Source organism: Tursiops truncatus, chromosome 15, assembly GCF_011762595.2.
Source record: "Tursiops truncatus isolate mTurTru1 chromosome 15, mTurTru1.mat.Y, whole genome shotgun sequence".
NCBI classification, from domain to species: domain Eukaryota; kingdom Metazoa; phylum Chordata; class Mammalia; order Artiodactyla; family Delphinidae; genus Tursiops; species Tursiops truncatus.
Window position 1 is genome coordinate 34,530,304 of NC_047048.1, and position 23,259 is coordinate 34,553,562.

A 23,259-nucleotide genomic window follows, 5' to 3' on the forward strand; every position below is an offset into this window, starting at 1 on the left:
CAGCGAGGACCCAGCAGTTGGGGGCTGGCGTCTCCCCACAGCAGGATCACCCTGGGTAGTGGCTGTATCTTGGCTCGGTCCCCAACTCGTTCCCTGGCCCTCTCTTCGTCCCCCGGCCCCTCATCTGATGGGATGCCCGAAGACCTTTTCTGGGAGGGCTGGCGTGAGCGCTCAGGCCCCTTTCTGTGGGCCCCACCACTCACCCCGCCCCTGCGGCCCCACTAGCCAGGTTTAGCTTTGCAGCGAAAACATTCATTCAGCAGCCACTGTGTTTAGCAGCAGCCCATAGACCCACAATGGCCCCTTTGACGGGGCCGCCGAAGGGGAGGGCAGGCCTCGCCAGAGCCATTCCCCTAATGGGACCCAGGCCCATAGGAAATCCACCTGGGCTGCTGCCTCCGCTGCCTCAGGAAGAAGGGGCCCCACCCAGGCCCGCTGCCACCACTCTCTGCCCACCATGACCCACCTCCTCCCTTCTCATGCCAGAACCCTCAGCAGCCGATAATTGAATCCAGAGCCTCGTGTGGCCGGGCCTGACTCTGCACTGACATCAACGCCCAGAACCGCAGGGCCTGCTCCCCAGGCCTGGCTGGGCTGTCTCCTTCCCGCCAGGGTGAGGCTGGGGGCCAGGGGCCATGACCCATGCAGGGAGATGGGCATGGGGCCGCAGGGAGGCTCGCTCTAGCCTTTGCAGGGCCTCTCTGGCTCCAGGGGCACCTCCCTTTGTGCCACAGGGTAATAGGAAAAGGTGCTGGGCGCATGTGTCTGTCACTGTTCCTAAGCTCCCAGCACCTGGTCCAGGCCAGGGCTGTGCATAGCATCCCTGGGGGCCCTGCCCCCACCTTGGCCTGTGGCTTCCTGGAAAACACTCCCACTTCCGGGGTTTCTGGAAAGCCTGGGTACTTTACTCAAGTGCAGAGAGTAAAGGGGCATCACAGGGCCACCTGCCCCTAACAGCCCTGGCTCAGTCCCTGCCTCCTCACCCAGCAAAGCGCTCCTGCCATTCAGGATCTGTGCTGCTTCTCTACCAAGGCCCTTTCTCTGTAGCTAGAGCAGGAGGCTGGGAGCAAGGTCTTGCAGCCTGAGCCCATGCAGAGGGGCCACAGGACTGCAGGAAGGGCTGGGCCGTGTGTGCCATCTGGTCCAGGACCATCCATGAGGGCCTGGCAGGACATGGCTCAAGGCACCTCCTCCACAGAGGAAGGCAGGCGGTGAACTGCTCATCAGACCCATCTCTGAGGAGGGACCCTTGGGGGTCATCTTGGCCTGCGTCTGCCATGAGCGTCTCCCCAGCCTCTCCCAGGAGCTCTGCAGCTCCTGCTGGCAGAAGACTGGGCCTGGGAAGGGTAAGGCTGCCCTAACCGTTCCTCTACCCGGAGGTTGAAGTGGCCCCTTTCCTATCCCAGCTCCCTCCTGGTTCCCAGTCTCACTGGGAAGCTGGTCCAGGCACCTCAGTCGAGCGGACTGAGCAGACACAACCCAGGGCAGGACAGCCTAGGGCATGCTGACTAGGGCCTGGTGCCTGCTGGGGAGAGGGGTCCCTGGCCCCAGCTTCCCCACAGAGAGGGCTGTCCCTTTAGGCTGACCCTGTGAGCCCCCACCCTCCCTTAGTCCAGCCCAGATACCCTGGGGCCATGCCTGAGAAACATGCTTGTTTCTTTTCATCTTTTATTTTTCTTACAAAAGGCTTTCATATCATCATTTGTCTTACAAAAACCAAAGTCCTTGTCTCTGAGTTTGAAAAACATTTTCCCAGAATAAATGGGAAGGGATCTTTTATAAATATATTTTAAAAAACAAAAGCAAAACTTGTTCCTAAAGCATCTTTCTTTCCAGTTTCTTTTGTTCCTTCACTTTCTGGGGCTGAGGCAGTTTCACCCACCCCATCCCCAGTCCCACTCTCCCTCTGCTCTCTTTTCTGGGGGCTTCCTTCACTGGCCCCCAGAGTCTCCTTGGGGTGGGGGGCTTGGCAGCCCGGGCCTGTGTTACCAGCACACGGCAGGGCCCGCCCCACCCCAGAGGTTGCATGTTGCAGAAGACGGGGCTGACGCCATCCTCTAGGCACTCGGGCGGGGGGTGGGGGGACCTTAGAGGTTATCACCTGGGTCCCAGCTTCTTACAGATGAGGAGACCAAGGTCCAGAGATGGGCAGGGACTTGCTGTGGTCACACAGCCCTGGTCCTGACATGTCCTCATCGTACAGATCTGAGAACTTCCTTGATCTGGCAGCAGGAGGGCCCTGGCCAGTCCCAGTGGGGCCGAGAGCCTGGCCCCGACCGTCCATCACTCGCAGGCTTAGATGTAGGGCTTAGCTGGGAGGGACCCCTGGGGGCCGGGCCCTGAGTAGCCCATGAGCGGCACCTCACACTCAGGCCCAGCAGGCGGGACCTCCCCACCACCCTCAGTCGCCTTGGGGCCTGGCTCCAAGGGGGCCTTCACCCCCTCCAGCTCCAGGGGCCCGGCCCCTGGCCCCACTTGCCCTTTGCCCTGAGCCACAGCTGCCGCGGCCCGCCCCCGCCGCACACAGAAGGCCGCCCCCACAGCAGCCAGCACGGCCAGGAGCACGGCGGCCAGGGCGGGCGCAATCAGGAGTGGCAGGTTGCCCTCTCGGGCCTGGGTGACTGGGGCGTGGTTGGAGCGGACTGCCGGGGGCGTGCGGGCCTCCCCACAGGCCTCCTCGCTCTCAGGCACCCTCCCGGCCCCCAGGGGCCGGACGCAGATGGAGTAGGTGGCGTTAGGCCGCAGCTGGGTGACCGTGTACTCTGCGAGTGAGGCCGGCAGCCGCAGTGTCACTGGCCGTTTGTCGGGACCCGACAGGTTGCGGTAGGTGAGGCGGAGGCTCCTGAGCTGCACGGTGCTGCCCTGCAGGTAGCGCTGCAGTCCCACTCGCAGGGAGGTGGGGCTAGCGGGCTCAATGCCAAGGGGCAGGGGCTGGGGTGGCTGCATGGTGGCCGGGGCAGGGCTGGGCCTCGGCCCTGGCCTCACCCGGCTCTCACAGTACAGGCCCGTGAAGCCCTCAGGACACAGGCACTCCAGGTGGCCCCGCGCCCCCAGGTGGCAGGTGCCCCCACTGAGGCAGATGGATGCCGGGCAGTCCTGGGGCTGGGGGGCAGGACCCATGGTGGGCGGGGCAGGGGGCAGTCGGCTCAGGGCCTCAGTGGTTGGCTCCGTGGGGCTGAGCCAGGTGGGAGCCATGCTGGAAGGTGGGGCTGTGGGCGCCCACACCGTGGGCCTCATGGTGGGCACCGTGGCCGTGGTGGTGGTGGCCGGGCAGCCAAAGTCGGCGTAGTCAAGGTCCAGGAGCAGCCGGCCGGCGTTCTTGGGTGGAAAGTGGCAGCGTGTCTCCTCAGGGCTGGCCAGCGCCACACGGCTCTCCCGCACCCAGGGGCCGAACCAGCTCAGGGGGCACACGCAGTTGAAGGGGTTGCGGGCAGCTGCCAGGAGCCGCAGGCGGGGGAAGAGGACCGAGAGCTCGTGCGGCAGGGCCTGCAGGCTCAGGTTGCTCAGGTCCAGCTCCTGCAGGGCTGCCAGGCCGGCCAGGTCCTCGGGCCGCAGCTGGGCGATGCGGGTGTTGCCTGCCAGCCGCAGGCGCGTCAGGCCCCGCAGGCCCCGGATGGCGGGCGGCGCGAGCTCCAGCTGGTTGTCGGCCACGTCCAGGTCGTGGAGGTTGCGCAGGCGGCCAAAGAGCCCCTCGTCCAGCCGCTGCAGCCCCAGGCCGGCCAGCCGCAGCGCCTCCACGTTGGCGGTGTCCAGGATGCCAGGCTCCAGGGCTGGGAGGCTGTTGTGGCTGAGGTCAAGCAGCAGCAAGCGTGGCAGGTGCAGCGGGGGCAGCGCCCGCAGCTCATTGTCCTGCAGTTTGAGCTCCAGTAGGTGGTCGAGCGCGTCAAAGGCGCCGGGCTGGATGTGGTGGATGCGGTTCTTGCCCAGGTAGAGGCGCTCCAGGCGCCGCAGGCCACGGAAGGTCTCGTTGGTGATTTCCCGAAGCCTATTGGCAGTCAGGTCCAGGTTGCTGAGGTTGACCAGTGGCTGGAAGACCCCACCAGGCAGGCTGGCAATCTGGTTCTGTGACAGGTCCAGGAGCTGCAGGCCCGGCAGGCCGGCAAAGCTGCCCGCGTCGAGTGTGGTGATGCCATTCTCAAAGATGTACAGGCCCACCGTGTCGGGCGGCACGTCGAGAGGCACGGTGGTCCCCTGGCGGGCGGTGCAGAAGACTGTCTGTGGCTGGTTGCACTGGCAGCCGGATGGGCAACCCCGCACCCTGGGCTCCAGGACCGGCAGCAGCAGCAGCAGCGGCAGCAACAGGGGCGGGGGTGTCTTGGAGCGCATCTTCTGGTCCCTGGGAGCAGAGAGGAAAGCGGGAGACCCTGAGTCAGGGGCCCCAGGGGACAGCCACTCCAGGAAGGACCGGGAAGGGAATTCCCAGCCCCCTTCTCCACTCCCCGCCCCCAAACCCAACAGCATACAGTAGTTATGAGTCAGGTCCCTAGTGCCCTGGCTGGGTTCCTGTCCCTGCCCTGTCACTTCTTTGCTATGTGACTTTGAGCAATCACATGACCTTGTTACGATATCAGTTGCTACTTCCTGCGCTGACACCAGGGTTCGGTGGGCTGATGCACACAGAGGGGGGCCTGGCCCCCAAACACTCAGTGACCACAAATAACCCCCTTCTCCTTAACTCCAGCCCTTTGGCCTCTCTGTGGCTCAGAGAGAACACGTGGTCAAAAAACATCAGACTCTGTGCCCTCCCCCTAAACCACCCCAAAAATCTCTGCTGAGGTGGACAGCGAAGGAGGGAGAATGGTGGGTTCTGGAGCGGCAGCCCCTCCCGCAGCATCTGGGAGAGACCAGGCAGGCAGGCGGCCGAGCATGTAAGTAGAGAAGCTGCCTGCCCTGGGCCACTGGCCGCTGCCACCGCACTCTGAGTCCTCTGAATGAGGAGAGACCACAGCAGGAAGACTTCACGGGGAAACTCTGGGATTGGTGTTTTTCCACTTGTGAAGTCAGACCTGCCTAGGACATGGCCAGCAGGAGAGTTCCCCGGGGAGGCAGAGGAGGGCTGGAGCCCTTGGCAGGTGTCCCTGCTGTGGGAAGGGGGGAGGCAGGGAACCTTGGTCTTCAGATCCCCCATCTCTGAGCCACGATGAAAGAACTAGAGGTGAGGGGCCCCCAGCCTCCCTGGGCTGACCCAGGTCTCAGGTTGGGGGACGTTGGTTGTGTGGTGGCCCCAGAGGCAGTGTCAAGCCTGGAAACGCTTCGCAGATCATATCCTCTATCGTTTCTTGGGAATCAACTCTAGGCCAAGCCCTGAGCAAGAGGAGCAGCAGCCCTTCCCACGTGCCCGCAGCACTGAACGTCTACAGTCTTCTCGTTTAGTCCCCCAGCAGCCACTCCAGGTGGAAGCTGTTCTCCTCACTCCCAGATGACAGGAGAAGAGGCTCCTGGAGGTGCAGTGACTTGCTGCTTTTGCACTCCCGGAAAATCTGAGCCAGAGCCCAGGTCCTTAACCACATCCAGGTGTGGCTGGGCCTGCCCTCCTGATGTGGGGCCCAGTCCTGCCCAGGTGGGGGTGGCTCCCCCAGCCGCACCAGGCTCCCACTCGTAGCTGGAACTGCCTGAGACAGGATAGGGCCACAGCATGGGCCCCCCTTCACTCAGGCTCCTGCGGGCAGCCCGGAGGCCACCCCAGCAGCGGTCCCCACACTGTGGTTCCCTAAAGTCCCCGAGAGGCCGGCATGCCTCCCCTCCAGGTGCCTCCTACTCTCACAAGGGCCTTTTGTGCTGGGGCTCAGCCTCCCCTTCCCCCATGCTGGCCAGCCATCCAGCCACACAGGTAGCGTGGCCCCCTACGCAGCCCATGTTCTGCCCAATGCCGTGGATCGGGCTGCCCCTCTCCAAGGATGTGGGCTCCTGGAACGTGAGGCGGAGGAGGGGCAGGTGGTCCCCAGGAGGCCACTATGGTGTTGGGCCAGCTCTGACTAAAAGCCCATCACCAGGTTGGGCCTGCCTAGGCCCTGCCCACCTGCAGGGTCTCCTCTGCCCCTCACTAGTTAAAACTGATGACTGCCCTTCAGAGGCCAGCTAGGGAGGCCTTCCCTGACCCCAGCCAGTGCCGCCTGCTCTGCTCTCTAGATTCTGCTGCACCCTCCCTGAGGGGGGGCCCTGTTTTTGCTCCCTGTATCCCAGAGCCCATCTTTTGCTGAGTGAATGGCAGAGGAGCGTCTTGCACTCAGCCTCAGATGAACCTCAGCCAGAACCCGGGAGGCCTCGTGTGCCCCCAGCCCTGCCGGCGCCATTCCCAGGGGGCTGTGTGTGCCACACCTGGCCTCCTTCCCTGTGGGGACCCGCTCCACCCTCCCTGACTCAGAAGGCGGCGGGTATGGCCTGGCCTCCAGATGTGGGCTGTGAGCAACCCCCACCCCCTCATGCACCTGGGGGGTGAGCTGCCTCCCCCTGAGTTAACCCTTCTGGTGGGGGTGGGGGTGGCAGGCAGGGTCAGGAAGGGCACAGCCAGGCTCTGGGGTGGGAGGGGACCTTACACTTGGCCAGCCTGGCCACCCCTACAGCTTCAGCTCCCCTGAGCCTTATAAAAGATCACAGTTAAAAGCTCACACTCCAGTCAGGCAGCCCTGGGCCAGGGGCACCCGAACTGTGAGGCCACAGACAGCAGCTTTCTCTCAGTTTCCTCATCGTCCACCTGGGCATTCCAGAATGGACACCTCCCAGGATTGGGAGCACTTAGCTCCGAGGAGCCAGGTATGTGGTCCTTAGGGGCCTGGGATGCTTACTGGGGGGTGTTTCCCATTCTGCATTGATGAGGGGACCAGCATGGGCTCTGAGCTTCACCTGTAGTCTGCTGGCCCTTTAATCAGTAAAGTCATCATGGGGGAAGGAGGCAGGAACACCGGGGGTCTGTCTGGCCACAGAGGCAATCTGGGTAAGCTGATGGAGAGTGGGCGTTGGGTCAGAACAAGAGCAGCTGGCATTCTGGGCTGGGGAGACCCCAGTAGGCAGCAGCTACCCTGCTTCCAGTCCACAGGATGCAGGGATGAGTGCCTCTGCCTGAGCCCCATTCCACCTGTCCAGCAATGAGCTGGCACTGGGGCTTGGGAAAATGGCAAGCTGTGGGCTGTCAGCTCCAGGGGGCTCTGCCACCAAGAACAGATCAGAGAGCCCCCAGAGGGGACCCAGAGGGCACTGACTGACTGGAGGGGGCCGGTGACACGGCAGCAGGAGACCAGCTCTGACCCTAAATAGCTTCCCAGATCCTTTCTCACCTGTGGGCTTTTTTTCTTAGCAGCCCTGCTTCACTTTCTGGTGTTGTTCTGAGCACGTGTTGTGGTTCTGTGTTGTTCTGTTTGTTTTAAATGGGGAAGTTCTTTTAACAAGTTCTGGGAGCGATTCCGCCTGTCTGGGTGCATGCTGGTGTGTGTGTGCATTGGGGGTGGGAGTGTCTCGTTGGGGTCATGGCTGCCCTGGCCCTTGCAATTTCAGCAGCCCTGAAGGACCAGGGGCCTGGGCTTTGATATCTGATCTGCTGACTCGATGCAGGGAGGTGGGCCCTTTCCCTCTGCAAAGGGTGTGGGGAGAGTTCTAGAGGTAGCCCTGGGATTTGAGCGGGGGGGAGTGGAGGCAGGAGGGCAGAGTGTCCAGGGCCTCCCCTCCACTTGGACTCGCCTTGGCCTGGCCCCACCACAAGGGCCCTCTAGGGGACAGTGCTGGGATGGGGCTTTGGGGTCTGACTGCCTGCATTTGCACCCTGGCTGCATGATAGCCTGGCCACAGCCCTTAGCCTCAGTTCCCATCTGTGAAGTGGGGGAGGCTGGGTACAGCGCCTGAGTCTCAGGGCTTGTTTAGTTTGTATTTGGAGGACATTCTAGGTGGTCAGTAAACACTACCTAGTGAGGGTGTCACCCATAAAACCTGAGTCTTGCCCTCCGCATGCATGGGGTGAGGATGCCATGGTGTGAGAGGGGCTTCACGCAGATTTAGGCACAGACAGGAGGCCCCCTGGGCTCAGGGTAAGGCCTCTACGCAAAGGCTGCCCTCCATCCTCAGGCGTGGAAAAACAGGAGAAGCTAGAGAGAACAGCCTGGGAGGTGGGAGGAAGGTGCCTTTAGTTCTAGAAGGGGGTGGGGGGAAGTGAGCTGTCCTTTGGCCGGCAGTTCAGCATGTGATGGGGGAGGAGGGGGAGCAGAAGGAGGGGCTCAGTGAGTAACGACATCATCATTTCAGCTCTCAGGGGGACCCAGAGTGTCCCCACCCACCCCCAAGTGTGGGACACCTGGAGGCACCCACTCATAGGCCCTGGATCAGGCAGGGACTGGCAAGTGAGTGGAACCCCGGGCCTTCGGGTGACCACATGAGACCTCAGGCTGGAGCATCTCCTGTGCCTGGCCAGTGGGGAACAGGAATGGGCAAACAGAAGCAGGCACACGTCCCTTTCCGTACCCAATACTGCGGAGTGGGTACAGGGGTCTGGAGCTGCAGATCTGACCCCACGGCTCTGGGCCTCTGGCTCCCAGTGCCGGCCCGCCAGGGTGAAGCACTGCCGGCCAGGCCTGGCAGCAGCCCAGCCCAGGAGTCTGCCAACCCCCCAGGCAGGCGGGACCATGCCGGCAGCCAGGACAGTTGGCTCCAGTTTCGCTGACGTGTCTGAGGAGGCTCCAGGCCCGGGCTGGGTCCACCATTCTCCCCATCCCTGGGGAGAAGCAGCCCTTGGCCCAGCAGGTTGGGGTTTCTATCCTGGGCCCTCATGGAAGGGGCCGAGGGGGCTGAGCCTCAGGTTCCTCGGAGATAGCCCTCTTGGGGGGTGGTCCTAGCCCTGCCTTTTGATTAAGCCCTGCCCTTTGGTGGTGGGGGTACCCACCAGTCTTGGCGTCTCTGCTTTACTTACTCCATCACCACCCCCAGCGGGTTCTACTCACGCTATGGGTAAGTCCTGACACTCCACACCATGAACTCATCCGGGCTTCCCTTCCGTCTCCCACCTATAGGGCTTCTCAACTCCAGCTGCACATCAAAATCACCAAGAAGCTTTAGAAAGTTCCTAATGCTCACACCACACCCTCCCCCGGCCAATTAAATAAGAATTTCTGGGGTGAGACCCAGGCAGAGTTGTGTTTTAGCGAAGCTGCTTGGGTGGGTCTCCTGTATAGCCAGGCCTCAGATCCTGGGGCAGAATATTGCCAAGGGGGATAGTCTGTACATCAGCCCGTCTCCCTGTCCAGGGAAGAGTCTAGATCCCTGAGCAGGTATGGCCAGCTGGCAGCACCAGAAGAGCAGGAGCTAGACCTCCTCCCCCTTCCCCACTCCATGGCAGGAGCTGCCTGGCCCCAGGTGGGTGTCTTCTGTGGCACTGTGGGTGACTTGGCAGCTGCTAGACCTGTCAGCCCAGGGCAGGGAGACCAGTGACTAAGGCCAGTCCCTGGCTCAAGCGAGCCCTCAGGGTGGCAGGACATGCCTTCTCAGCAGAGGTGCCACTCTGCTGGAAGAGGACACCTGCTGCCCCAGGAGCTATGTGGTGGCTGCGGCCCAACTTGAAATGGGCTGGTCCAGATGCCATCGTCAGCACGTGCAGTTGTGATGCCACTGGGGCTGGGCTCAGACATGGGGCTTGCTCACTGCCCTGTCCCCACCCAGGGCCAAGCACCCGTCAACTAAGGCCCTAACTCTGCAATTAAACCTGAATTTACCAGAGGAAGACCTTAGTCACCAAGGGAGGCCACCAGCCCCAAGCCGGCTGGGCCCAGGCTGTCTGGGGCCTAGACAGGGTCTGAGAAGGAGGTAGCCCCAGAGGGGTCTTGCCCTTCTCATTCCATCATGCCCAGGGTCTCGGTTACCCTGCAGCAAAGGAGGCCCTTCCTGGGGCCTGTGAGATGATCGGTGGGCAGGTGGGGTTGATTAGGGGAGCCACAAGTCTGCCTCTCACCTCTCACTGCTGCCCACCCAGGCCCAGGGCCAGGGGGGCCCCAGTGGCCATCCCAGCCTCAGCCTCTTCTCAGTGCAGGCTAGCTCTCTCCTTCCTCCTTAATTAAATCTCTCAGGCAGCCTCTGAGGAATGTGAGAGCCTTACTGTGTTCCCTGGGAGGAGGCGGGTTGGGGCCCTTCCCCACCTTGGAGAAGAACTGGCCCCTCGCCTGTTCCCACCCCCCAATCCTAAGGTGGCCCAAGGGAGTCTGCTCCAGCCTCCTCATACCCAGGGAGGGTGGAATGAGGAAAAGCGGGGGAGGCCGGCGGGTCTGGCCGGCCAGGCGGCCCAGCCAGCTGAGGGAAAGCAATCCGGCTGACTCTGGAATGTGGAAACTGATAAAAGGAAGAAGGCTGAGCCCCCGCCCACCCTCAGCACACCCCTGCCCGCCCCCAAACACAGCCCTGCTCTGGTCACGCGCGCGCAGACACATGCCCACGCCAGACACACGCCCACTGGGCTGTGCTTTGGGACACACACGCACACACACGCCCTCCCCCTTCTCCAAGAACTCTCAAATTCCACAGCAGTGAGGGGAGCTGGTTTTCTTGGCAGTGCGGAGCCTTGGGCTCCCTGGCCCAGGGCGGGGACTCTGAGGGGGGCTCCGGGAGGGATCACTAACCCTGTTAAGTGGCATTGCTGTCCTTCCCATGAGCTCAGGGCCTGCCAGTGGTCAGGGATGCTTCTGTGGGCAGAGGCTCACCCAGCCTTCTCTCTGGCCACCAGGGGAACTGGCTGGCTGGCCTACTGAGGTGGGAGCTGCCTCCAGGGCCCAGCTGAGACCCTGCTGTCCTGATCCCAGGAACTGCTACCCACTTAAAAGCCCCCACAAGGACTCAACTCTTTACCTGGGACTTGTCCTAGCTCACCCAGGACTGTAGTGGAGGTGTCAGGAATGGGAGCCAGGAGCTGGATGCATCCCCTGCCCAGGGCATCTCCCTGGGGGTGTTTGCCAGAGGGGACTGCCTGGCGAGAGCACTGGTCTGGGCACTGTCTGAGGGGCTTCTCATGTTGAACCCCTCCTCCTCCATGTCCAGGGTCTGGAGAGAGTGGTGCCATTCCAGCAAATACCCTGGGACACCAGCCCCCACCTGCTCACTGGTCCCAGGTAGTTGTTTCACTGAAACATGAGGCCAGGGGAGGTGGGGACAGGCAGTGCCCGGGCCCCCAGCCTGGCACGCGTGTGCTCATCCTCCCTCCCTGGGCCCAGGAGAGGCCAGATAATGGTCTGGAGGGAATCCAGCTGGGCTGCTCATTACCAGAGCCCTCTTCCTGCCTCTGACACTCTGTTTACAGAAGCTCCAGGGGCTGATTCCCCTGGGAGAAGACAGCAAACTCAGGGGACTACTCTCCCATCCCCCACACTGCCTGCCTTAGCCCTGTTGGGCCTTGCCAACAGCTGGGCCTGCTGACCCCACTTGGAGGTCACCCACCCAGACACCCCTCTTTGCCCCCAACGCCCAAAGTCCAGCCTAGTGGGAAGGGACCTTGAGATTTAGTTCAGTCCCCCAGCCCTAGAAGCTCTTGGTCTGGGGAGGGGGCTCTGGGTCCTGGTGCCACGCCCCAGAGCCTCACCTGTCCTTGGTGCAGAAGGCAAGCAGAGGGACCCTCAGGGTCACTTCCTCCTTCCCACCTTTCACACTCCAGCCCTTGGCCCCAGCGGGAGAGGTAGTCAGCTACCCTGGTGTGGTAATCGTTAACAAATGGGGGTGAGGCAGAATGGCTGGCACTAATCAGCTGGCCTGCCAGTGACCACAGGGGACCTCAGCAGCCCTCAGGCTGCAGTGCTGCCAGCCCAGGGACACAAAAGACTAGGCTGGCTCCAGGCCATTGGGTTCACAGCCTGAGCAAAGCCCCTTCCCTGGCAGGGGCAGAGATGGGGCACCCTGATACCTGGAGTACAACCCAGTCAGCCAAGGTCTGTACCCCATTTCCAGGGTTGCATGCCTGTGGGCCCCTTGCTCTGCCCTGAGTGACAGAGCCCTCAGGACGGACCCCAGGCCGTCGATCTGCACAGGGGGACAGGGGTTAGGGGTATTCATGCCCAGAACCAGTGTCACTCCAGGAGGTAAAAGTAACCCAAGACTCTGGCTTGGCCATCCCCTCAAAGGGGTTTGTTTCATAAAACTGGTCATGCCGGAGGGCCCAGCCGTGGGAGGAGGGAGGGGGTGTTTATTTTGTCTGCTTGCAGCCCCGCGGGCCGGTGAGCCGCGTACTCGCGCGTGCGCGCACCCCGGCCGTGGAGCTGTCGGAGCCCGAGGACTGCCAGATAAGGGGGCGGGCCGGGGGCGCACGGTGCCCGCCCGCCGTGCGTCCCCGAGTTGATCCAGTTGATCGTGCAGGACTGGGGGCCGCGTGCCCGCCCTGAGTGCATGTGCGCGCGGCGGAGGTCGGGGGGGTCCGCGCGCGTGATCGGCGCGTGTGCACAGCCCGTCCCCTGTTCCCGCCCGCAGCCCCCCAGCCCGGTAGACACTCACCGGGCGGCGGCGGCGGCGGCGGCGGCGGGAGCCGGGCGGGACGGGCCGCGGCCTCAGGGCTTCCTGGCCCGGAGGCCGGAGGGGTCCTGGGTCCTGAGGTCTTGAGGTGCCGAGGCAGCCGCGTCCGCGTCTCCCCGCCCCAAGGCTTGGGCTGCGGAGTCGGCTCGCGGGAGGCGGGTTCAGTCTTAAGAGTCTGGGGGCGTGGCCGCCATGGGCGGGGGGTGTGGCTGTTCCCTATTGGCCGAGGTGGGGCCGACGGAGACCCGCCTCTCCTCTGCTGAAAGGGTCATTCGGCCAAGAAGCCAGGTCCTCACCCCGCCAACTCCCGACCAGGCGGGCAAGAGAGACCTTGCTTGGCTCCGTCGGGAGTCAGGAGTCCTGCGGTCCAGTCTGGTCTGCCACTAGTTTGTAATATGACCCTGGCAGATCCCTTTTTCCCTGTGAAGAAGCGAACGAATAATGAGTGAGACCAAGCATCCCAAACCTGGATGCCTGTGACATAGCAGGCAGGTGATAAAAACTCGAGGAACGGACCCCAGAGCCTGTGGAGACCTGGGGAGGGGAGACTCAGTAGCTATGACCTGTCCCAGTCTGCCAGAGCTTCAGGTTTTACAGAAGAAACTGGAAATCTGGATTTTTTATGTGAAATCTTTCCGTGTTGTTGTTGGTAGCTAATCCCAATTTCAGAAACTCCTGGCTAGGCCACACACACAGATCCCTTCTGAGAGCCTCATAAGTACAACCTCTAATGCCAAATCTGAGTCCTGGGGTCGTTTTGCTTTGAGCACCTCTGGACCACTTTCCTCATGTCTTAGATGAAGGGAGCAACACCCAGGAAGGGGACATGATAGACTACCCACAGTTACCGGCAGCTTCAAGGCCAGAATGTGCTGGGGGGTGCTGGGCTGAAATGTGAGGTTGGGCCTCGCTGTCAGTAGGTGGGGCCTGGGTGCTGCTGACAGTGGCCCTTAATGGGGCAGAAGGGGTGGGTGCCAGGGGCTGGGCTAGTCCAGAAAAATCCCCTGCCTTGGAGGATTCCAGGAAAACACTCTGCCCTCCTCCCCCTCTGCACTTGTGGTCAGAGTCATGCCTCAGAGCCTTTGGGGACCCAGCTCAGCTCCTAACTTACAGCCGGCTCCAGGACACCCGCCACCCCGTCCAGCCCAGCCCACAGTCAGGGCTTGGCTGGGCCAGCTCAAATCTCGGGGGGTGGGGCCTGAAGGCTTATCCCAGCAGGCTGGGCCACACCAACTTGCATGGTGTTTGAAGGACTGGATCACCTCCAGAAGGCAGGATAGCCTCCGTGTCCAGTCTCTAACAGGGCTAAGCAGGGTCCAGGTGCAACGGTTACCTCCCAGACTTTTCTTCTCAGCTCTTCGCCTCCTCAGGACCTCTCCCCAACACGGCCCCCTTTCAGGATGGGCAGAGGTCTCCACCCCATGCTTTTGTTGTTATATGTGGCTGTGGAGTGTGCCTTGCACACCTCTAAACGTCCGTTCCTAGGCCAGTGCAGGCCCTCAGGTGTGCTTCATTTGGCTCCTGTGGGACTTTTTAAAAATTTGAAGCCATTGCCAACATTGAAAAATCCAGTAGTTTCACATTAAAATGGGACTTCCCAGCTTGCCTTGAGTGGGAACTCTCGGCCAAGGCTGGGCAGCAGCTGCCCCCTGTGACCAAGGCCCAGACTCACAGGTGGCCCCAGTCCCCACCAAGCCTAGTTGTCTCACACCAGGCTGCTGCACTCCTTCAGTTTCCTGAAGCATTTGAGTTTGCGGTCAGCTCAGACTGTCCCTATGCCTCTGCCCTTGGGCCCTGTGTCCCCTAAGGCCCTCAGGAGACCCCAGCCTGACTCTCCTCCAGGAACAGGACTTCCTGACAGGTCCTGAATCTTCTCGCTTCTGTGGCCATTTCTTGCTGATAGTGAGATCCCACCTGCCTAAAGGATCCATCCCCTGCCCCAATCCTAAGCCTGGACTCACACAGGCCATGCTCCTGTCCACCCGGAGGTTCAAGGACAGCTTCCAGGAGGCCCCCCTCCCCAGTATGTCCATCCTGTCCTCATTTGGCTTCAAGGCACCACCTGCCTTAGAACCTGGTTCTAAGGGAGCAAGGAAGTGGGGGGCAGGGTTTGGTTCAAGGGGGTCCCCACTGCCCAGCCTGGGTGACAAGAACTGGGGACCTGTTCTGCTTTGGACCAGTGCCAATGCCAGGATGTTTAGGTGGTGGGTCTGAGTGGGAGAGATGGGCTGGCAGGGAGAACCAGAGGAGGGTTCTTGAAACTGTATTTCCTGGCAGGCTCACCGCGGTACTTCCTGTGTTATTTGCAGCAATATTGGGAAAGCTGATGGGAGTATCAGGGGGTAACCCCTCCCCCACGTGATCCACTTGATACCACCATGGTTCTGCATCTTCTGGGACTTGGGCTCAGGGGTAGGTGGCAGGTCTGGGCTCTAGACCTTCTGTGGCTTTGAGTCTTGAGGAGACTCCTAGATCTGGGTCAAAGCCTTTCCCAGTGGCAGGCCCAGATGCCAGCCCTCCCCCATTGCCATGGCAGCAGGAGAGATGCCCATGCCAGCTTTCCCACCCTCTGGCCCTATGCCAGGCTGGGGCTTGGTTCTGCATTCCAGACCCAGACCTGGCTTGGCTCTCTTTACAAGGCCCGGGGTCAGGCCCGTGCCAGCTGTTGGCCAACTCTTGGGGCTGGGTGCCATGACCCCATTTCTTGGCCTGTGCTGTGGTGGGTAGGATGCTCCCGCCTGACGGAGCTTCTCAGGTAGCTCTGCCTAAGGCGAAGAAGACTGGCCTGACCTGTCAGAGAAGCCAGCCCTGCCCTCCTTGACTTCCTGCCCCTGCAGCCCTAGCACCTGAGTCATTGGGCCAGCCAGCTGGGCCTGATGGGGCAGGGGCACAGGGGTGCCAGGTCAAGCCTCTTAAAGAGGTTGGTTTAGAGCATAGGTGAGCCATTGATGCCAGGGTGGAAACTGCAGGCCGATTCCCCATTTCTTGCCAAGGCAGCAGCAGGGTGATGAGAGTCCCTGCCCAGCATACTTGCTCTCAGACTCTTGTTTTCCTTCCTCCTGCCTATCTCCACATGGTGACTTCTGCTCAGCACAAATCTCATCCTCTCCCTCTTCACTTAAGATGTGTCATTTGCTTCTCTATTGCTCATCCGATGGGGGGAGGCAGAACCCTCCTCCTGATGTACTAGGCCCTGCTCTGTGTGGCCTCTACCCACCCCATCCTGAGCCTAGCCCCTCACCCTTACTGCCCAGACCACCAGCCATGTCATTCTACTCCCTGTTCCGCAAACAGGCTGTGCACCCGCCTGCCACAGTGCCTTTGCATATGCTGCCCTTTCTGCCTGGAACTCTCTCCCCTTGACGTGGTTGATCTCTCTTAAACTTTGGGTCATAAAGAATGCCCACTCCCCTGTGGCCAGTCAGAGTCAGGCCCTTCTGCTCCCTGCTGTGTGTCCTCAGAGAACTTTTCCTTCACGCGTTTGTCTGTGGAATTCTGTCTGCCTCTCACCCAGGCTGTGAGCTTTTGAGGCCAGAGGTGGGGTCTGCTGCACTCACCTTTGGTCACACCTGCCAGCCCAGCTGAGGGCCAGGCGCAGACCAGCTCACCAAGGGAGTGAATGATTGTGGATGAACTAGTGGGTGAGTGAAAGTCCTGTTAGAACTGCTGAAGGGACTTAGGTGTGGCCCCACTGGATCCAGCGTCAATGTGGGGGACACCTGAGGTCACATGACCACGTTGTCCCCCTGCCCCCCTCTCCCCCACAGCAGGCAGTGATCAGACCAGGTCAAGAGGGCAGTTCTGAGCCCAGCTCACCCTGCTGGGCTCAAGGTAATTAGAGGCTGTGTTACTCACAGGTGACCAGCCCAAGGCACTCCAGGAAGCTATGGAGCCACCCAGGGACCCACCCAGCTTCCCAGTCCACTCTGTGGCTCCCTTCCAGCAGGGTGGGGAGGGGTGGTGGGCAGCTGGCTGGGCAGGGGAGGGGGTGGGCTGGACCGTTTGTTGCCTGGGTGAGGGATGGAGGCAGCTGCCACAGCTGGGCGACCTCTGACTGCTGGGACCACAGTGAGGAAGACGGGGTTCCATTTGAGGATGAGTGTCAGCGTTGAGGTGGGGGTCCAGGCCCATGGGTCCCCAGGTGAGAGCAGGACCAGAAAACCAGGAACAGGAAACAGAAACAGATGAAGACACCAGTCTGAGTTCTCCTGGGTGCCCCACGTCCAGGAGACTCTGGGCCTGGAAAACAGCAGTCAGGGCTAGGGGCTGCAAAGGGGCCCTGCAGGGCCTGGGAGGGGAAGGGGAGTGGTAAATCTCTGGAGAACAACAGGCTGTTGGCCGAGACAGGCAACACAGAGCAGCAGGGGCTCTGGGGGCTTCCAGCCTCTGCCCCCGCACCAGGGCCCCACCTGGGGGACAGAGAACAGGGAGGCCAGGGAAGCACGGCAGGAAGGAGCCCCTGCTCCTGGCCCCTGGCTCAGGCTTGGGCACTGGGGCTCAGAGATGGTGCCTAGGGGAGTTCTGAGTCTCTAGGACAGCATCAAAGCCCAGGAGCAGGGGTGACTGAGGAGAGGGTCCCTAAGCCTGGGTCCTGGAGCACCCAGGCCAACTGTGCCGGGTGGAGATGGAGGGGGTCCCCAGCTCCAGCACCCCTCTCACCTTCCCGGGCCTGGTGTTTAGGCTGTTGGAGGTGAGACCAGGGACAGAATGTATGTCGGGGGGCTTCTTGGAGCTGCTGAGCATGGGAAGAGATCATGGCTGAGGTGCAGAAAGAGGGGGCAGCTCCCCTGTGCCCAGGCCCAGCACAGTCCTGGGGTGAAGCAGTTGGGCAGACGGAGGACCTGGGAAAGAAAGGCTGGGACGTGAGGATGTGCTCAGCATGTCGGGAGCGCAGGGAGAGGAGGTAGAGGGTCCCTGGGGACCAGGCTGGATGCAACTGGAGGGGCTGCATCACTCCTGGCCACTGTTGTGCTTGGCCTAAGCCCCGATCTAGAGTCACGATGCTGTCAGCCTTTCCCCTGCCCCTTGGCCACAATGACTGGCTGTATCCCTATGACAGGCCGTCTCTCCCCCAGGTCTCTGATGCCCCTGCTGGATCCAGACTCCAGGCTCCTGGTCCTGGCGGGAAAGGTGAGGAGAAGCTCAAGCCCCCACCCATGTTGGCTGGTGCCCTCACTCGCCAGACTGGGCCCCAATGTTTGACCTGGCCAGCCACCTGGGAGAGTGGGGAGTGCAGGATGCTATTCACCCCGGAAAGGAGGAGCTAGAACAGTGCTGCCCAGACTCCACCCCTGCCAGGGGCTCCAGGCACATGGGGCTCCAAGTCTCCATTCCATGCAGTCGGGATCACTCCCTAGAATGTCAGCTTCGTGAATCCAAGGCTGAGAATAGAGCAGAGTCAGCACACACCAGACACTTTGTCCTACTGAACGTATACCCCTGGTGCTCATTCGTGCTCCATGATGATGAACAGGCGAGGCAGAGTCTACCAAGGGCTCAGCTCAGCGCCCAGCGCACATCAGCGCCCTGTAGACGTTGGCTGTGGCTCTGTGACTCCGTCCTTGGGGAGGGACGGGGTGGCTGGAGCTAGAGTCAGCGAGCAGCGCTCGGGTGGGGATCGTTTCAGGGCGACAGTCAGCTGTACTGCTATGAGGTGGCCCCCGAGCAGCCGGCACTGAGCCCAGGTAAGCCCTGCTCCCCGCCCTGTGCCCCCTCCCCTCCCCGACCCACTTTGACTGTCCTCCACGGTGTCCCTGATAGTGACCCAGTGCCTCCTGGAGAGCGTGCTGCAGGGGGTGGCCCTCGTGCCCCGGCGAGCACTGGCCGTCATGGGCTGCGAGGTGCTTCGCGTCCTGCAGCTGAGCGACACAGCCGTCGTGCCCATCAGCTACCACGTGCCCCGCAAGGTGAGGGGGTCCTGCGTGAGGGACTGGGAGGGCCTGGGGGAGCCTGGGGGACTTGACCTCACTGCCTGTGTGCTTGTGTGCCACCAGGCTGTGGAGTTCCACGAGGACCTGTTCCCAGACACTGCAGGCTGTGTGCCCGCCTCCGACCCCCATGCCTGGTGGGCTGGTAGCAACCAGCAGGTAAGGCCAAGGCCTGGCTGACTGCTCCTGGCCTGCACCACCGGCAGCAGCCGCGTCCGTGGCACGTGGTCCACCTGTGCACTAACTCAGCTGCCTGGTGTCCCCTATCCCCACCCCAAGCCCTCCTGCCTCACCTGCCGGCCTCTACCCACAGGTGCAGAGGGTCAGCCTCCACCCAGCCTGCCGACCCCACCCCAGCTTCACTTCCCATCTGGTACCCCCTGCAGAGCCCACCCCGGAAGAGGCCCAGCCTACAGAGACACCTGTGGGTGATGCGGACCCCAGCGTGAGTATCAGCGTAGCCCACCTGGCTTCCCCGTTGCAATGCTGCAGCAGGGGCCCCAGGTCAAGGCAGGAGTGTGTGGCCTGCCCGATGGTCTCAGAAACACAAGAAGCATAAATGAAGAACCTCCGTGTTCTCAAAATTGAGCAAATGCCTAGAAAGTGAGACTTTCATATAAAATCTGGATTTCTAGTTTCTCTTGAAAGATCTTTTTTTTTTTAAATTTATTATTTATTTATTTATTTATTTATTGGCTGCGTTGAGTCTTCCATTGCTGTGCGCAGGCTTTCTCTAGTTGCGGCTAGTGGGGGCTACTCTTCGTTGTGGTACAGGGGCTTCTCATTGCGGTGGCTTCTCTTGCTGCGGAGCACGGGCTCTAGGTTGCATGGGCTTCAGCAGTGTGGCACACGGGTTTCAGTAGTTGTGGTTCGCAGGCTCTAGAGCGCAGGCTCAGTAGTTGTGGTGCACGGGCTTAGTTGCTCCGTGGCATGTGGGATCTTCCCAGACCAGGGGCTCGAACCCGTGTTCCCTGCATTGGCAGGCAGATTCTTAACCACTGTGCCACCAGGGAAGACCCTCTTGAAAGATCTTGACCATTCTGGGCCCACCTTCCCAGGAGCAGCAGCTGCTACCTGCTGTCCCACATGCTAATGCTCAGCTCACCCCATGTTACCTCCTGCCCATCAGCGATTGCGTCCCCACCCCACATCCCACGGTGGGGCTTCCTGCCTACCCCAGTGTCCCAAAGTGATGACCCCGGCATCTCCTCTCTCTTTGGCTGACCACCCGCCTGACGGGGCTGCTGGCTGACCGGAGCTTTTCTCCCAGGAGGGCTTCTCCTCCCCTCCCAGCTGGCTGACCTCACCCTCCACGCCCTCCAGCCTGGGGCCCTCGCTCTCCAGCACCAGCGGCATCAGCACCAGCCCCAGCCAGAGGTCCCTGCAAAGCCTGCTGGGTAAGTGCCTCAGTGCGGGGCTAACCCCCTACCATGGGAGCCCTGTCCACCCCCACCCCAGCCACCCTCCTCTGCACCCCAGTCCTGCCTCCCCCCACAGTCCCGCCTCCCCTCCTGGAGGAGTCACTTCTTTGCGGGATGAAGAGAGTCTCACCTGTAAGAGGGTGGCCTAAACGTTCCGAGATCCCTCGAGTCTCGTTCTGGGCGAGTTGTGTTGGCTGGACTGGCAGAAATCTGGGCACACAACCTGCACGGTCCTTTGCTGAGGGGAGCAGGCAGCCCGGACTCAGGACTGGCCCGGGTCCTCCTGCAGGACAGCGCAGGGCAGGCAGGGCACCCTCACCTCACGTGGCTCCATGTCCCTGCTGCCCGCCAGGCCCCAGTTCCAAGTTCCGGCACGCTCAGGGCACCGTCCTGCACCGAGACAGCCACATCACCAACCTCAAGGGGCTCAACCTCACCACGCCTGGCGAGAGCGACGGCTTCTGTGCCAACTGGCAGCGTGTGGCCATGCCCCTGCTCAGCAGTGGTGGGCAGGTGGCCGTGCTCGAGGTGAGGGGCCCCACCCTGCCGTGCTGTCCCCATGTCCCTGCAGGACGCTGAGGGCATCAGGTGCCCACACCAGCTCACATTCTCTAAGCACAAACCAAGTGCCCAGCATCCCATGCGGTGTGGGGGGGGTGCTACTCTTATCCCTATTTTACAGATGAAAGCAGTGAGGCACAGAGAGGCTTAGTGACCTGCCGGGTCACACGCTGTGTAAGTGGTGGAGCTGAGAATTGAACCCAGGCCACCTGAGCCCCAAGCCTGAGCTCTTTCCACCACTCCATGCTGCCTCCCTCACTTTCCGGGGCTTGGCACTTGGGGCTCAGAGCGCAAGGTGGCTGAGGCAGAGAGCTTGGGCCACCTGGTGGTGCATCATCAGCTGCAGAGGGTGTGGGCCCAGGCATGCTGCTTGCCCTGCAGCCCTGGGGACCGGACTCTCCTGCACGTTACTGATGGGCCTCGGGGTGGGGGCACCTCCCACAGCTGCGGAAGCCCGGCCGTCTGCCCGACACAGCACTGCCCACGCTGCAGAATGGGGCAGCCGTGACCGATCTGGCCTGGGACCCCTTTGATCCCCACCACCTCGCTGTGGGTAAGGAGGCTGGGCACTGGGCTTGAGGGAGGGTCCCAGGGTCCTCAATGGGAACAGAGAAGGGGGGCCTTGGGTCAGCAGTGATGAGCCTGTGCTCTCTGCAGCTGGGGAGGATGCCAGGATCCGACTGTGGCGGGTGCCCCCAGAGGGCCTTGAGGAGGTGCTCACCATGCCTGAGGCCGTGCTCACAGGTCAGGGGGGCCTGGGTGGGGGCTGGGGGGTGGGCGGTGGCTCCTGAGGGGCTCAGTGTCACCCCATGCCTCGCCTCCAGGCCACACGGAGAAGATCTATTCTCTGCGCTTCCACCCGCTGGCAGCTGACGTGCTGGCCTCCTCTTCCTATGACCTTACCATTCGGATCTGGGACCTTAAGGCTGGAGCAGAGCGGCTGAGGCTGCAGGGCCACCGGGATCAGGTAGGACAGCATTGGGGGCAGGTGCCCAGCCACAGGGCAAGAGGCTGCTTCTCACATCCCCACCTGCCCCCAGATCTTTGGCCTGGCCTGGAGTCCTGATGGGCGGCAGCTGGCCACTGTCTGCAAGGATGGGCACTTGCGGATCTACGAGCCCCGGGGTAGCCCTGAGCCCCTGCAGGTGAGCAGGAGGGGCTGGGGGCGGCCCTCAGACCTGGCGGGGGTCCCAGCTGGGCCTCATGTACTGTATCTCAACAGGAAGGCCCAGGGCCTGAGGGGGCCCGTGGAGCCCGCATTGTCTGGGTGTGTGATGGTCACTGTCTCCTGGTGTCTGGCTTTGACAGGTGAGAACTCTGGGACCACTATTCCCATCCCCAGACTTCAGCAGCCACCTGTGCCCCCTCCCCCAGATACACATACATGTGTCAGGCATGCAGAAGCTGTCCCCAACTCTCATTTATTGGACAGGTGGATGGATGGATGGATATGTGGATGGATAGATGGATGGGTGCATGGGTGGATTGATGGGAGGGAAGGAGATGGGGAGGAATGAATCAACTAGGGGCCCAGAGGGATGAAAGCCATCCTTGCTGCAGAGCCCATAGCTGGTGGGGATCAGACGAAGCACACAAAACACAGAACCAAGCCTCCTGGAGAGGTCCAAGGGATGGGCATTTGGTGCTCTGAAGGAAGGATCAGGGAGGGCCTCCTAAGAGAAGTATCATCTGAACTGGGTCACAAAGGGGCTGGTAAACACAGACCCGGAGGAGAGGGCATTCACCTCTGGGTGGAGTGGCCCAGAAGGTGACCAGCCTGGCTGGAGCAAAGGGCCTGGAACAGAATGTGGGGAGAAAAGTCCAGACTTAATAGCCACGGTGGCCATGGGACAGGAGTGTGCTGAGGAGGGGCAGAGGGGTCAGAGGTCCGGGAGGAGGCAGGGTGGCAGGTTAGAAAGCTATTGTATTAGGCCAGGCCAGTGGTTCTGAGGCTGGGTTAGGAAGGAGGATGGGCAGAGGCCTCTCCTCCCACCCCGAGGCCCTCAGGCCTCCAGCCCCGCAAGATTGGGGGCCTTGCTGGAGTCCTTGCCATGCCCCAGGGCCCTCCAGTTCTGAGGACCTGCTTCTGCCCCCCTGCAGCCGAAGTGAGCGCCAGCTACTCCTGTACTCGGCTGAGGCCCTGGCCAGTGGCCCCTTGGCAGTGCTGGGGCTGGATGTGGCTCCCTCGACCCTGCTGCCCAGCTATGACCCAGATACCCGCCTGGTGCTGCTCACGGGCAAGGTGGGCTGGGGTGCACAGGCGGGGGCTTTGGGCAGGTGAGAGGAGGTGGGGGGAAAGGCAGCTAATGCTGGCCACCTCACTGTTGCCGTCTCCCCAGGGCGACACCCGCGTGTTCCTGTATGAGCTGCTCCCCGAGGCCCCCTTCTTCCTGGAGTGCAACAGCTTCACATCACCTGACCCCCACAAGGTGAGCCCTCGCACACGCACACGCTCCCTGGTCCTCCTTCCGTAGGTGGGACCATGGGCTACCCGCCCTCTCGTGGCCATGTGCAGGACTGCAGGGGCCTGTGGGGCCCTTGAGTCACTGGGCCGGGTGGGGTGTGCCCAGCAGCCTCGGGAACTGTTTTTTGTTGTTTTTTTTTAATTTATTTATTTTTGGCTGTGTTGGGTCTTCGTTTCTGTGCGTGGGCTTTCTCTAGTTGCAGTGAGCGGGGGCCACTCTTCATTGCGGTGCGCGGGCCTCTCACTGTCGCGGTCTCTCTTGTTGCGGAGCACAAGCTCCAGATGCGCAGGCTCAGTAGTTGTGGCACACAGGCCTAGTTGCTCCGTGGCATGTGGGATCTTCCCAGACCAGGGCTCGAACCCGTGTCCCCTGCATTGGCAGGCAGATTCTCAACCACTGCGCCACCAGGGAAGTTCAGGAACT

At 61.7% G+C, this 23,259-nt stretch overlaps 2 protein-coding genes across 4 annotated transcripts in view; one reads left to right on the forward strand and one right to left on the reverse strand.

The window, feature by feature from the left end:
* CORO7 (coronin 7) overlaps nt 1-23,259 on the forward strand; it is a 57,850-nt gene that overhangs the window by 31,729 nt on the left and 2,862 nt on the right. For all 3 annotated transcript variants that reach the window (XM_073792380.1, XM_033839842.2, XM_073792381.1), the window contains 14 exons: nt 17,538-17,592; nt 18,089-18,146; nt 18,223-18,368; nt 18,456-18,548; nt 18,703-18,834; nt 19,660-19,786; nt 20,163-20,338; nt 20,816-20,924; nt 21,029-21,115; nt 21,196-21,338; nt 21,412-21,516; nt 21,594-21,679; nt 22,472-22,613; nt 22,711-22,800. In XM_073792380.1, the coding sequence (XP_073648481.1) occupies nt 17,538-17,592; nt 18,089-18,146; nt 18,223-18,368; nt 18,456-18,548; nt 18,703-18,834; nt 19,660-19,786; nt 20,163-20,338; nt 20,816-20,924; nt 21,029-21,115; nt 21,196-21,338; nt 21,412-21,516; nt 21,594-21,679; nt 22,472-22,613; nt 22,711-22,800 (1,549 nt within the window). The remainder of the gene's footprint in view (nt 1-17,537; nt 17,593-18,088; nt 18,147-18,222; nt 18,369-18,455; nt 18,549-18,702; nt 18,835-19,659; nt 19,787-20,162; nt 20,339-20,815; nt 20,925-21,028; nt 21,116-21,195; nt 21,339-21,411; nt 21,517-21,593; nt 21,680-22,471; nt 22,614-22,710; nt 22,801-23,259) is intronic.
* VASN (vasorin) lies at nt 1,651-12,611 on the reverse strand. The gene is made up of 2 exons (XM_033839844.2): nt 12,445-12,611; nt 1,651-4,336 (listed from the first exon to the last, which is right to left on the reverse strand). The coding sequence occupies exon 2, from the start codon at nt 4,324-4,326 to the stop codon at nt 2,296-2,298; it is 2,031 nt and encodes a 676-aa protein (XP_033695735.1). The 5' UTR covers nt 4,327-4,336; nt 12,445-12,611; the 3' UTR covers nt 1,651-2,295.